Source organism: Misgurnus anguillicaudatus, unplaced genomic scaffold, assembly GCF_027580225.2.
Source record: "Misgurnus anguillicaudatus unplaced genomic scaffold, ASM2758022v2 HiC_scaffold_27, whole genome shotgun sequence".
NCBI lineage: Eukaryota > Metazoa > Chordata > Actinopteri > Cypriniformes > Cobitidae > Misgurnus > Misgurnus anguillicaudatus.
Window position 1 is genome coordinate 813,829 of NW_027395277.1, and position 12,926 is coordinate 826,754.

At 39.7% G+C, this 12,926-nt stretch overlaps 1 protein-coding gene across 3 annotated transcripts in view; it reads right to left on the reverse strand.

Annotated features, from left to right (window-relative positions):
- The window catches only part of LOC141362447 (myelin regulatory factor-like), a 42,628-nt gene that overhangs the window by 9,155 nt on the left and 20,547 nt on the right, over nt 1–12,926 (reverse strand). For 2 of the 3 annotated variants that reach the window (XM_073864537.1, XM_073864535.1), the window contains exons 2-13: nt 11,764–11,854; nt 11,303–11,578; nt 10,489–10,550; nt 8,336–8,558; nt 8,153–8,253; nt 5,567–5,681; nt 4,884–5,079; nt 4,735–4,811; nt 4,550–4,660; nt 4,371–4,470; nt 2,225–2,425; nt 1,826–1,934 (exon numbers count right to left, since the gene is read on the reverse strand). In XM_073864537.1, coding sequence (XP_073720638.1) covers nt 1,826–1,934; nt 2,225–2,425; nt 4,371–4,470; nt 4,550–4,660; nt 4,735–4,811; nt 4,884–5,079; nt 5,567–5,681; nt 8,153–8,253; nt 8,336–8,558; nt 10,489–10,550; nt 11,303–11,578; nt 11,764–11,854 — 1,662 coding nt within the window. The remainder of the gene's footprint in view (nt 1–1,825; nt 1,935–2,224; nt 2,426–4,370; nt 4,471–4,549; nt 4,661–4,734; nt 4,812–4,883; nt 5,080–5,566; nt 5,682–8,152; nt 8,254–8,335; nt 8,559–10,488; nt 10,551–11,302; nt 11,579–11,763; nt 11,855–12,926) is intronic. The other variant, XM_073864536.1, reaches the window with a different exon arrangement.

The window sequence follows — 12,926 nt, forward strand, 5'->3', positions numbered from 1 at the left end:
ATAAGCAAAAATAATTGACTTCAAAATATTTGGCAAAATAATTGACTTCAGCCCAGGCCCGGCGCCACGAGGGGGCAAAAGGGGGCATTGCCCCCTCAGATCTGATTTGTGCCCCCTCTGTTTCATTTTTGTATTCAGTGAGTTTCTGGTTACCTGTGCTGTGCATTTGCGTATGGAGTGTTTTATGGACCGCTGCATTTAAAAGTATGTCTTTCTAAAGCGAGATCTCAGTGTATCATTGATGGTATAAGGTTAAGCCCCCTCAAAAATTTCACATGCCCCCTCAGTCATTTCATTCTGCAGCCGGGCCTGCTTCAGCCCTTTAAATTATTTGAAAATAATGCACACCCGCGGCATAACCATCTTGGGTGTGCATTATTTTCTTATAATTCAACGGCCTGTCGTCAATTATTCCTTACTTATTGTATATTCATCAGGTAATTTTCGTTTATTGTTACATTACGTGTATCTGTCCATTTTGCATGAGTTCTCGGTTTTCTGATATTTTGTAGAGTTGTGTAAATGTTACATGACATGCAGATTAAACAAGTATAACATATACTTTGTTAGTGTTAGTTTAATATTTTTATTAATTTATGATTTAACTGTAATTAATTATTCAACTTACAAACCCCCTGCAATTCTCCCACGAACCACCAGGGGTTTGTGAATCCCAGTTTGGAAACCCTGACGTTTCCCTTTGCCCAAAATTTGTGTGGCATTTTATCAAGAAGCTACCGAGCCCCTAAGGTGACATTGGAGTAAAAAAAATCTAAAGTTTAGTTTTATGTGCTCACGTGAAACCTTCATGTGCCGAATATTTTTTTAAAGTTTAGTTTCGGGTGCTCGGGTGAAACATTCGCGTGCTCGCGTGAAACTTTCGCGTGCTCGCGTGAAACTTTGGCGTGCGAGCGTGAAACTTTCGCGTGCGAACGTGAAACTTTCGCGTGCGAACGTGAAACTTTCGCGTGCGAACGTGAAACTAGTTAACTAAACTAAGCTCACGAGTTTCACGTGCGCATGCAAAACTACACTCGATAGTTTCACGTGCGCACGCGATAGTTTTACGTGCGCATGCAAAACTAAACTTTATTTAATTTTGCTCCATGTCCCCTTGGGGGCTCCGTAAGAAGCTACTCAAGGTCTTGCCATAAGAGTTCATATCTATTCTGTTCTCTTATTGGCTGCTTTTTCCTTAATATTCAAAAATAATGTAGCAAAAGTGATGCAGTATATTTTGATATAAAATTAATCAATATGAATTTGAAATTGTCAATTCTTATTTACATTGAATATCGTATATATATTGATGATTTATCTTTCTAATTCATGTGCCCTCAATCTAATCAAAACCCAAATCGTTAACCTCCAACCCCTTTCGAAACCTCTTTTCACGAGTTATGAAGCAAAGGCGGAGACTTTCTGCAGTTGATCGTCCTCATGTTTTGTGAGCAACACACAACTTCCAACGATCCAATCCGAGTCAAATGGACGAAATCAAGTCCCGCCCTACATATTTTTCCTCCATCTAGAAGCCATTCCCTGGATGTATGTAACAATGAGGAAATAAAGACAATCGCAACTTTCATGCTGAGTTTAACTCCTTCCCCGCCATTGACGAGTTGAATCGTGAATTAAGAGAAATCACCAATCATCAAACTTTTGTGAAAATCATAAAAAAAAATTCTGCTGGCTGGCGGAAATTCAATTTTAATTGAATTTACTCTGTGATAGGAGAAGTATTAACACAATTTAAAGGATCAATTTTAAAGTATTTTACTCTGTAAATAATGATTGTAATGGCAAAATGATCTATAATCTTTACCAGTCTCAGCTGTGGCATCGATGCCAACTGTAGCTGCAAACTCGGGTTTGTACTGATAATGTACCAATCTCATCTGAGAGATCCGTCTCAGGTTATCAGTAGTGTCCACCTGGAAACCAAGAAAGAGAGAAAGGTGGCAGCGAGATAAAACAGGTGGGTTAATATATGACCATGATTGTGATTTACTGTTTTATACATAAAATCATCCTACATAATGTAAAGAACATTGTGTGAAAACATAACCTTGAATCTTGAAATACAATCATGTCAAAAACTGAAATCAATGTGATCTAATCTCATCATTAAATTATGGGACTTTAGCTAGCAGGTTTACTAGCAGGTATGTGCATACTAACATGGCCATGTATATGAATGATCTCATCTCAAACACATGTATACCTCCATCACATTCTCCTTAGCTCTAATATCAGAAGGATGCACAAGGGAGCCCATGACCTTCAGGTTACCGTGGACGACCAGGGCTTCATCGGGGCGGTCCGTGTTGATGCCCACCCGACCGTGATGATACACAGAGTCCGACGTCTGTCCTCTCTGCCACAACACTTCACTGTCGCTCTCAAACTGACCCGGATTGGACGCCTGAGACAGACAGACCGACAGACCGAAAGAAAGAAAATGGACTAAGTAATCGAAAAGTAATGTGAGCAAGTGTCTGGGAATGGAAGTTGTTAATGCAAATTCAAATAACATAGGCACGTGAAACGTAAAATAGATATTATGTATAGAAATGAACTATGATGCAATCAGAAATGTGTAGCAATAAAGATCATTAACTCATTCCCCGCCAGCATTTTTAAAAAAGTTTCACAAAATGCCTTTCTGGAAATTTGTCTTCTATAAATATATAAACATGCATATCAAATGAAAGAACAGACCCTCTGCTTTCAAACAAACAAACAAACAAAACGGTAAAAAAAGTTTCATCCTATCTTCATTTGTTCTCTTTTTATAACCTCTGAAATACGGGTAGGTTTCTTCAAAAAGACCAAATTTTTAGCCAAAAGCTGAAATAATTGCATTTTTGTAAAGAAATTTTCTTCTAAATCAGATTCAGAATGATTATCAAAACACGGAGTTTAAAATGAATTAAATTAGTTTTCGCTTCATTTTTAATGCTGCGTTTACACCAACCGCGGTAGATGCGTGAAGCGCAAGTGATTTTAATGTTAAGTCAATGTGAAGACGCGTTGAGGCGCGTCAGGAGGTCACGCGGCGCGGAAGACGCGTTTCCGCCTCATTCGCGCGTGAAGCTTGCGCAAATTGAGCGTTGTGCGTGGTACGTGCAAATGGTGCTTTTTGTGCATTTTGCGGTTCACACGAATTTGCGGCTGACGTCCGAGTAGTGCTGGGCAAAGATTAATCGCGATTAATCGCATACAAAACAAAAGTGATTATTGGTATAATATATGAGTGTGCTGTATCTAATTATTATGTATAAATATATACACACACATTCATGTATGTATTTAAGAAACATTTACATGTTTATATATATTTATTTATATTTTTATATAATCTATATTAAATATAAATTTTAAAAAATTATATATAAATAAAACAATTCTGAAATGAATATATGAATGTGTGTGTGGTTAAATATACATAATAATTAGACACAGTACACGCACATATAGTATGCAAAAAATCACTTTTATTTTGTATGCGATTAATCGCGATTAATCTTTGCCCAGCACTACGCCCAGTTGAAAAATTTGAACTTTGGCGGAATTTCGCGCCGCGTTAACCAATCAGGAGCCTGCTTGCTGGTGTGGTGGCAGCCCCGCCTGGAGTAACTCATTCAACCAACGCTTGATATTGTCCGTAAGCAGTCACCCGGAGCTATACGACAAAAGTTCTTATTTCTATAGATGAGACGGGAATAAAAAGGAACTTGCGAAGAGTGTCAGTGAGGACTTTGGGCAACCTGGTAAGTTGTAATACACACTTCACTTTAGAGTCACGTGACGTTTATCGACCCGCGTCGTTTATTTTCCAACTATAGTAAGGTTACCAAATACAAACTGGTAACTCTCTCGATAAATGCACAATCAACATCAGTCTTCTTGCAAACAGACAACCGCATATCACTTGCCCCTCTCACAAGAAGCGGAGTTTGCCTCTGATGCGCGTCAAATGCTTGCTTTTTCCGCGCGTCTAATCCGCTCTACACGCGCGAATGCATCCAAATTGTTCAAGCGGCAAACCACGCGCGGTAGATGCGATTTTGACACCTGAAACACGGTTGGTGTAAACTCAGCATTATAAATTGGGTAAGTGTGCCATCTAGTGAATAATAGCGGAGTTACAGATTACCGTAAAAACTCGTCAGGAAAGCCAGATAACTCGTCAATGGCGGGGAAGAGTTAAAAAAAATCAAATACTGAAAAAGAGACATACAAATCGAAAACAGTATATATAAACAACCCAGTAGACAGTCATTAATATCGATTCGTCAGAATCAGACAATTGATAGACAAAGAAAGGCTGTGATTGGAGGAGGTCGGTCAGACACGACCAGACTGACAGCGGTTACCCTGACGATGATCCTTTCGGAGACCTGAGCCGCCAGCGTGAAGCTTTGACTGTGACAGTGAGCCTGAAGAGCCACAACCAACATGAAGTACCTGCGTACCCAATGAAAAATTTAGGTTAATAACCCAAATAATTTCTTTATTTGTCAGACTCATTATTTGTATTTCGTACCTCTGGTCAGGGTTCGGCTTCCCTTTCTTTCTCATGTTATTGGCTGTAGTCTCGCTGAAGTGGAGACGACCCACCGTTACCTTTGTAACCTGCTCCGGTGGCAATGTCACTCTGTAAAACCGCAGATTAACAGGCGTAAGATAAAATCCACATTTTTATATTTAACATAAACTGATGAAACTCACAGCACTGGTTTGAAGGGTCTCTTGCTGCGGTCAGATTGTGACTGCTCAACGTTAATGGACTGATTCATGGCTTCCAACTAGAAGAAATAGATAAAGCTGTCAGCAAACGTTTATATAGCGCTCGAACGTCATTTAGAAACTTGGCTCACCTTCACTCCGTTGAGTTTAAGGTAAAAGCATTCGATTGGCTGCAGACCCTCGTTGGTCTTCACATATTTGGGATCTCCCGGCATTCCGATGTACACGGTCACCTGGAAGTGATTCTTCTTTTGACACACGAACGCATCATCAGCCAATGAGAAGTTAAAACCTTTATCTGCATCTACTCTGTATGTCGGCAATGGACTGGAGAAGGAGAAAAGAGATGGTGAGATCATCTTTACATCATTTTTCCATTGCCCAACAACAAAAATAAAGGAATCAAGTACACCTACATGAATGTTTCGATAATAATTTCATATTTTATTCATGACATATAAGATTACTCACACACGGTTTATTGCAACACCTATCATATAAAAATCATCTGCGTGTAATAAATATTAGCATCATTAAATCCTACCATTACTGCCCAATCTCTCTTTCTCTTGTTCTGTTCATATTTATCGTTTATTTCGTCTCTCATAAGCCAAATCTCTGCTCTCACTCCTACACAAACCTCACCTCATAGGAATTCCCTGGCCTCTGCCATCCATCTCTCTCATGCCTGATACCTCCCTGTACCCCATTAAAATCATCACAAACTCGCATACTTTCACCCTGTGTGTATTTTTTCATTGATCTCTGTCATAAATCTAAGCATTGAGGTGTGTGCGACCAGGACAACACCCACAGCTCTTTTCCATTGGCGTCGTATAACGGAGTCCATTTGTTCTGCTGATGCGGCTGCCACTTAATGCATTGATAGTTTGGATCCAGATACGAGTTTTCTGCGTCCTGCATCAAACCTTTGGAAAAAACACACACATGCAGTAAATTATACACAAACAGTAAACTACCAAAAAAAGTTAATTTGGTTCGAACGTACGTGTACCCAGATGTTCAACATTGGCGTCATGCGCATTTTTACGCAGACTCTTGTGTGCGTAAAAACGGATCTACGGTCGATTCCACATGTGCGAGCCACGCATACTAACTACATGGGCTACAAAAATCTGGCGATGCGCGCATAATATTCTGATGACGAACTTTGCGCCATGCGCATTGTACGCAGACTCTTGTGTGCGTAAAAATGTATCTATAGATATGATTCATTTTAATATTATTAGCTTACGCGAATGTAAGTGGATAGGTGAATGCGCAGCTTTGCAAAGCACTGTTTATTAGACACATGCATATTGCGACAAAATGCAATGCATCTCATGGGCTACATACTACATTGTCCTATATACACATGTGCGAGCCACGCATACTAAGTACGTGGGCTACAAAAATCTGCCGATGTGCGCATAATATTCTGATGACGAACTTTGCGGCATGCACATTGTACACAGACTCATGTGTGCGTAAAAACTGATCTATAGATATGATTAAATTTAATATTATTAGCTTACACGAATGTAAGTGGATAGGTGAATGCGCAGCTTTGCAAAGTATTGTTTATTAGACGCATGCATATTGTGACAAAATGCAATGCATCTCATGGGCTACATACTACATTGTCCTATATACACATGTGCGAGCTACGCATACTAAGTACGTGGGCTACAAAAATCTGCCGATGCGCGCATAATATTCTGATGACGAACTTTGCGGCATGCACATTGTACACAGACTCTTGTGTGCGTAAAAACTGATCTATAGATATGATTCATTTTAATATTATTAGCTTACGCGAATGTAAGCGGATAGGTGAATGCGCAGCTTTGCAAAGCATTGTTTATTAGACGCATGCATATTGTAACAAAATGCAATGCATCTCATGGGCTACATACTACATTGTCCTATATACACATGTGCGAGCCACGCATACTAAGTACGTGGGCTACAAAAATCTGGCGATGCGCACATAATATTCTGATGACGAACTTTGCGGCATGCACATTGTACGCACTCTTGTGTGCGTAAAAACGGATCTATAGATATGATTAAATTTAATATTATTAGCTTACACGAATGTAAGTGGATAGGTGAATGCGCGGCTTTGCAAAGTATTGTTTATTAGACGCATGCATATTGTGACAAAATGCAATGCATCTCATGGGCTACATACTACATTGTCCTATATACACATGTGCGAGCTACGCATACTAAGTACGTGGGCTACAAAAATCTGCCGATGCGCGCATAATATTCTGATGACGAACTTTGCGGGATGCACATTGTACACAGACTCTTGTGTGCGTAAAAACTGATCTATAGATATGATTAAATTTAATATTATTAGCTTACACGAATGTAAGTGGATAGGTGAATGCGCGGCTTTGCAAAGCACTGTTTACTAGACGCATGCATATTGCGACAAAATGCAATGCATCTCATGGGCTACATACTACATTGTCCTATATGCACATGTGCGAGCTACGCATACTAAGTACGTGGGCTACAAAAATCTGGCAATGCGCGCATAATATTCTGATGACGAACTTTGCGCTATGCGCACTGCACGCAGACTCTTGTATGCGTAAAAATTGATCTATAGATATGATTCATTTTAATATTATTAGCTTACGTGAATGTAAGCGGATAGGTGAATGCGCAGCTTTGCAAAGTATTGTTTATTAGACGCCTGCATATTGTGACAAAATGCAATGCATCTCATGGGCTACATACTACATTGTCCTATATGCACATGTGCGAGCTACGCATACTAAGTACGTGGGCTACAAAAATCTGGCGATGCGAGCATAATATTCTGATGACGAACTTTGCGCCATGCGCATTGTACGCAGACTCTTGTGTGCGTAAAAATGGATCTATAGATATGATTCATTTTAATATTATTATCTTACGCGAATGTAAGCGGATGGGTGAATGCGCAGCTTTGCAAAGCATTGTTTATTAGACGCATGCATATTGCGACAAAATGCAATGCATCTCATGGGCTACATACTACATTGTCCTATATACACATGTGCGAGCTACGCATACTAAGTACGTGGGCTACAAAAATCTGGCGATGCGTGCATAATATTCTGATGACGAACTTTGCGGCATTCACATTGTACGCACTCTTGTGTGCGTAAAAACGGATCTATAGATATGATTAATTTTAATATTATTAGCTTACGCGAATGTAAGCGGATAGGTGAATGCACAGCTTTGCAAAGCATTGTTTATTAGACGCATGCGTATTGCAACAAAGTGCAACGCATCTAATGGGCTACATTTTGCCTTGACCTGTATGACCATGCGTGAGTAAATTACCAAAAAAGACTTTAAAATCTTATTTTTTGGGCAATTTACTGTTTGTGTATACCTGGCTCTTGTTTGATGATGCCCGTGAGTATTTGAGAGTTGAAAGTATTGTTGGGTGAGTCAGAATGTTTCCTCTTCTTTGCCGGATGAACAGGAATGCCACTGGAGAGAGACAGAAAGTAAAAACTTATATTTTTTGAAATACTTTTTTTTTACATTGCTGGACTCTTGCTCGCTCGCTTACTCTTGCCCTTGTGGATGTTGCATGAGTTGATGTATCATCTGACCCTGCTGCATGTCTCCGGTACCACCACTGATTGGACCGATCGGGTACTGTGATATCACGGGCTCTGGCTTAAGGTACATGTCCCGGTGCATGCTGGGATAGTGGGAGTGTGTGGGGAGAGGTGGAGGACTGGTCATGTGACACATGTTCTCAGGCGTCATTGTTCTAAGCATGTGCGGATCTGAGACAAAAGAGCGTAGATGCACATAAACAAAGTGAAGTGGCACTTACATATAAAAAATAAGATTAGACCTTTTAAAGTCCTTGTTTCCCAAAATTGTCAGAGTTATAAGGTGAATTGTGTTAGTGTACTATTAGCTTCTGCTCCACACAAGGCAGACAGCCCGAAGTATAGTTTTTTTTTATGTGTACGCGAATGTAAGCATGCGGTCGAACACTCGAAAACCTGGCGATGCACACGTAATATTCTGATGACGAAATTTGCGTCACGCACATTGTACACAGACCCTCGCGTATGCGTAAAAACAAAACTATAGATATTATTATTATTATTAATATTATTAGTTAAACTAATATAAGCGCACGGTCAAACGCAATTTATTTGGCTCGTACACGTACACAGATGTTCGTCGCATTCGTCTACATTCTCCTGTATGGGCAATGCGCGAGTTACGCTTACTAAGTTTGTGCAATTACAAAAATCTGGCGATGCGAAGACATAATATTCTAATGACGAAATTTGCGTAAATCACATTGTATGCAGACCCTCACGTATGTGTAAAAAAATAGATCTATAGATATTATTAATATTGGTATAATTAGCTTACTCAAATGTAAGAGCACGGTCGAATACACAGCTTTCCAAAGCAAAATTTATTTGGCTTGTATTTGTACAAAGATGTTCGAGCTACGCATACTAGGTACGTGCGTTTACAAAAATCTGGTGGGAGGCATGTTATCTTCTGATGACGAAATTTACGTCACACGCATTGTACGCAGACCCTCGCGTATGAGTACAAACAGATCTATAGATATTATTAATATTAATATAAATAGCTTACCCAAATGTAAGCGCACGGTCGAATGCACAGCTTTGCAAAGCAACATTTATTTGGCTTGTATGTGTACACAGATGTTCGAGCTACGCATACTAGGTACGTGCGTTAACAAAAATCTGGCGCGGTGCATGTAATATTCTGATGACGAAATTTGTGTCATGTGCATTGTACGCAGACACTCGCGCATGTTTAAAAACAGAACTATAAATATTATTCATATTATTAGCTTACACAAATGTAAACGTACGGTCGATTCAACATTTTTCAAAGCATAGTTTATTTGGCTCGTACGTGTATGCAGATGTTCAAAGCGATGGAATGCATCTCATGGGATACTACATTCTCCTGCATACGCATGCGCAAGCTACGCAAAATTTATTTGGCTTGTATGTGTGCACAGATGTTCCAGCTAGGCATACTAGGTACGTGCGTTTACAAAAATCTGGTGGTGCGCACATAATATTCTGATAACGAAATGTGCGTCATGCACATTGTACGCAGACCCTCGCGTATGTGTAAAAACAGAACTATAGATATTATAATTATTATTAATATTATAAGCTTTGCAAAACATAATTTATTTGGCTCATACACGTACACAGATCTTCGTGTTATGCGTATTGCGACAAAATGCAATCATCTCCTTGAGTACATTCTACATTCTCCTGTATATGCAATGCGTGAGTTACGCATACTAAGTTTGTGTGATTACAAAAATCTGCCGATGCGCAGATGACGAAATCTGCGTCACGCGCATTGTACGCAGACCCTCACGTAAATATTATTAATATTATTAGCTTACGCAAATGTAAGCGCACGATCTAACGCACAGTTTTGCAAAGCATAGTTTATTTGGCTCGTACGTGTATGCAGATGTTCAACCCGACAATATGCAATGCATCTCATGGGCTACATACTACATTCTCCTGCATGCGCATGGTTAAAAGTATGTGCAGTTAAAAAAATCCAGCGGTGTGCGCATAATATTCTGATAACGAAATTTGCGTCACGCACTTTGAATGCAGACCCTCGTGTATGCGTAAACACTGAACTATACTTCTAGGTTAAACTGTTCAGGTGGACTGAACTTACCGTTGGCTTGCTGGGGAGAATAAGGCTCTGAGCTGGAGTCTGGGGGAGACTCGGGTAGCGTTCTGCAATAACAATAAAATTACAAATAACTTATAATACTTGCGTACTTATCTTCAGGGCAGTAGCAATACATCTATATGGGTCGATGCATCAATCAAATGTCTAATGTTACGATGCATTGATGCTAATTATGTGAGGTACTTTTACCACATGTTAACACATTGTCCGTCTACAAATTTTCGCCAAAGCAACAACAAAGCAGCAAAATGTCTGACGCAGAAAACTTTGTCTTAATATTGATAAATTGATCAATATACCCCTAAATCGAATCGTATCGCAGAATTGTTTGAACTGGTTGAGAGAATCGTTATCATGTTGTATCGTCCAATTACTACTTATCTTTACTTTATATTAATATAGATATTATTCATATAAATATTATTAGCTTACATATTTGTGTAATTGTAATGGAAACTCACTCATACCTACTGGTTTCATTTGACCAACATTACAGCATCACCGATTGCAAAACTAAAACTAATTATCAGTTATCAGGCCTGACTTATTCACATACTCTGTCAATGCTTATTCACAGTTCACTCCTCTATCTTGACTTTACTCAGTCTGTGGCATCAGAGTTTTGGAAGTTTATCTAAGTTCAATAAAGGGGTGGACATACTGAGGGGGCGTTATATGATGAATAAAGCTTAATGGGGGTGTGGCCACGAACGAATGTAAAAAACCTGCCTGCTGTTGCTGTTATTTACCTCATATTAAATCTATTATATTAGTCCACCCATGATTACCCTCTTACCCCGGTGCGTACTGTCCACGGTGGTCCGGCTTGACGTGCGGCTGCTGGTGTTGGTGACTCTGCTGTTGCCCCAGGCAGGGGTAGTTGTGTCTAAGGAGGCCCAAAGAAGGTGGTGGCGGGTAAGGGTTCTGGCAGGACTGGGGCAGAGAAGGGGGAACACCCTGGCGTAGGGGGATGGGGGGGCTTACACCACACCCTACCCCCCCTGAAGAGGATGCCCCGCCTTGGGCCAAAGGGTACTGGGGCCCTGGAGTACTGTGAACCTCTGTGAAACAACTGTAGGAAAAAATTACATTTGTAATACAGCCATACATGTATTATTATTATATTATTATCATACTGTATATGATGAACATTTGTCATGATAGTTAAGTACGGGGTGGTACAGACTACATGTGTCTAGATAACACACACAAATACTACAGTGAATACTCAAGTGAAAGTGTGTGGTAACTTCTCACATATCTGTGCTGTCGTCTTCTTTGCTGATATATTCTTCCAGGATACTGGTGTCAATGTTCGCTGGCTCCAAAGAGCTGTTAATATCATGACCTGAGAGAGAGAGAGAGAGAGAGAGAGAGAGAGAGAGATTGGATTTGTATCTTGTGTCTTTACACAAGCATGCCGTCTCTACAGTGATAAAATACGTTTCACAACATGCACGAAATGTCAAAACACCCAAATTACGAATAAAAAAATGAACAGTTGATATTTCAGTGGACTTTTGTTATGCTTTTGATATTGTTTTATTAAATCAGTTCTTCTTTATTTAAATCTATAAATAACTGTTTAATTTTTTGTGTGATTATGTGTATGCATTTGTATTTTGGTATGGGATATTGCATGTAAAAACAAACATAGCTATAAATAATAAATAACTAAATATCTCTCATGCCCCCCTCTTCACCTCTTTGCCAAATCTCTCCAAATCTCCACCACCTGATCTAATCACTTCAGTGCAACACCTGCTAAAGGTCACCTGCACCTAAGCCTAGTGACCACACACACGCAGATGAAATAATAAAAAAGCTAAACTTCATATCATCCGTATGGAATCAAACGTATAGAAATGCAATGCAATGCATATGCGTCACTGATCTACATAAATGGCCGGATTGCGTAACAGCGAGAAGTGAAGCCACTGAAGAGTTCGAGCGGCCATCTTGCTACGCCCAAGCGGCAGATGCAGTCATTGACTTACATTGAAAATAATGATCTAAATTCACCTGGTTTACAGCGCATCAGTCACACAAGATTCATTTTTATGATACGTGTGCGTGAATTAACTGTTATTCTGATGTTATTTGCAATGTTTATGATTTAATCTAGAAGGGTTTCTAGAAGAGATTCTGTTCATTCTGTTGTAATGCAACAGGTGTAAATAAAGTTTTTTGACATTAAGAGCATACATGGGCTGTTTCTCAATTACAAAAACGCAAAGAACGAATTTGCGTTCTCGTGGAGATGGGTCTTGCCAGGCGACCTCGAAAGAACTAACTCAGAAGGTCGCGAGAACACAGAACTAAGAATTGAGTGTGCGAACTTCCTGTTGGTCACCTGACCTCCGCCATTGTTTTGCCGCAATGACTTCTGGGGCGTTCTGTGATTTCAGCATGCAAGTCTG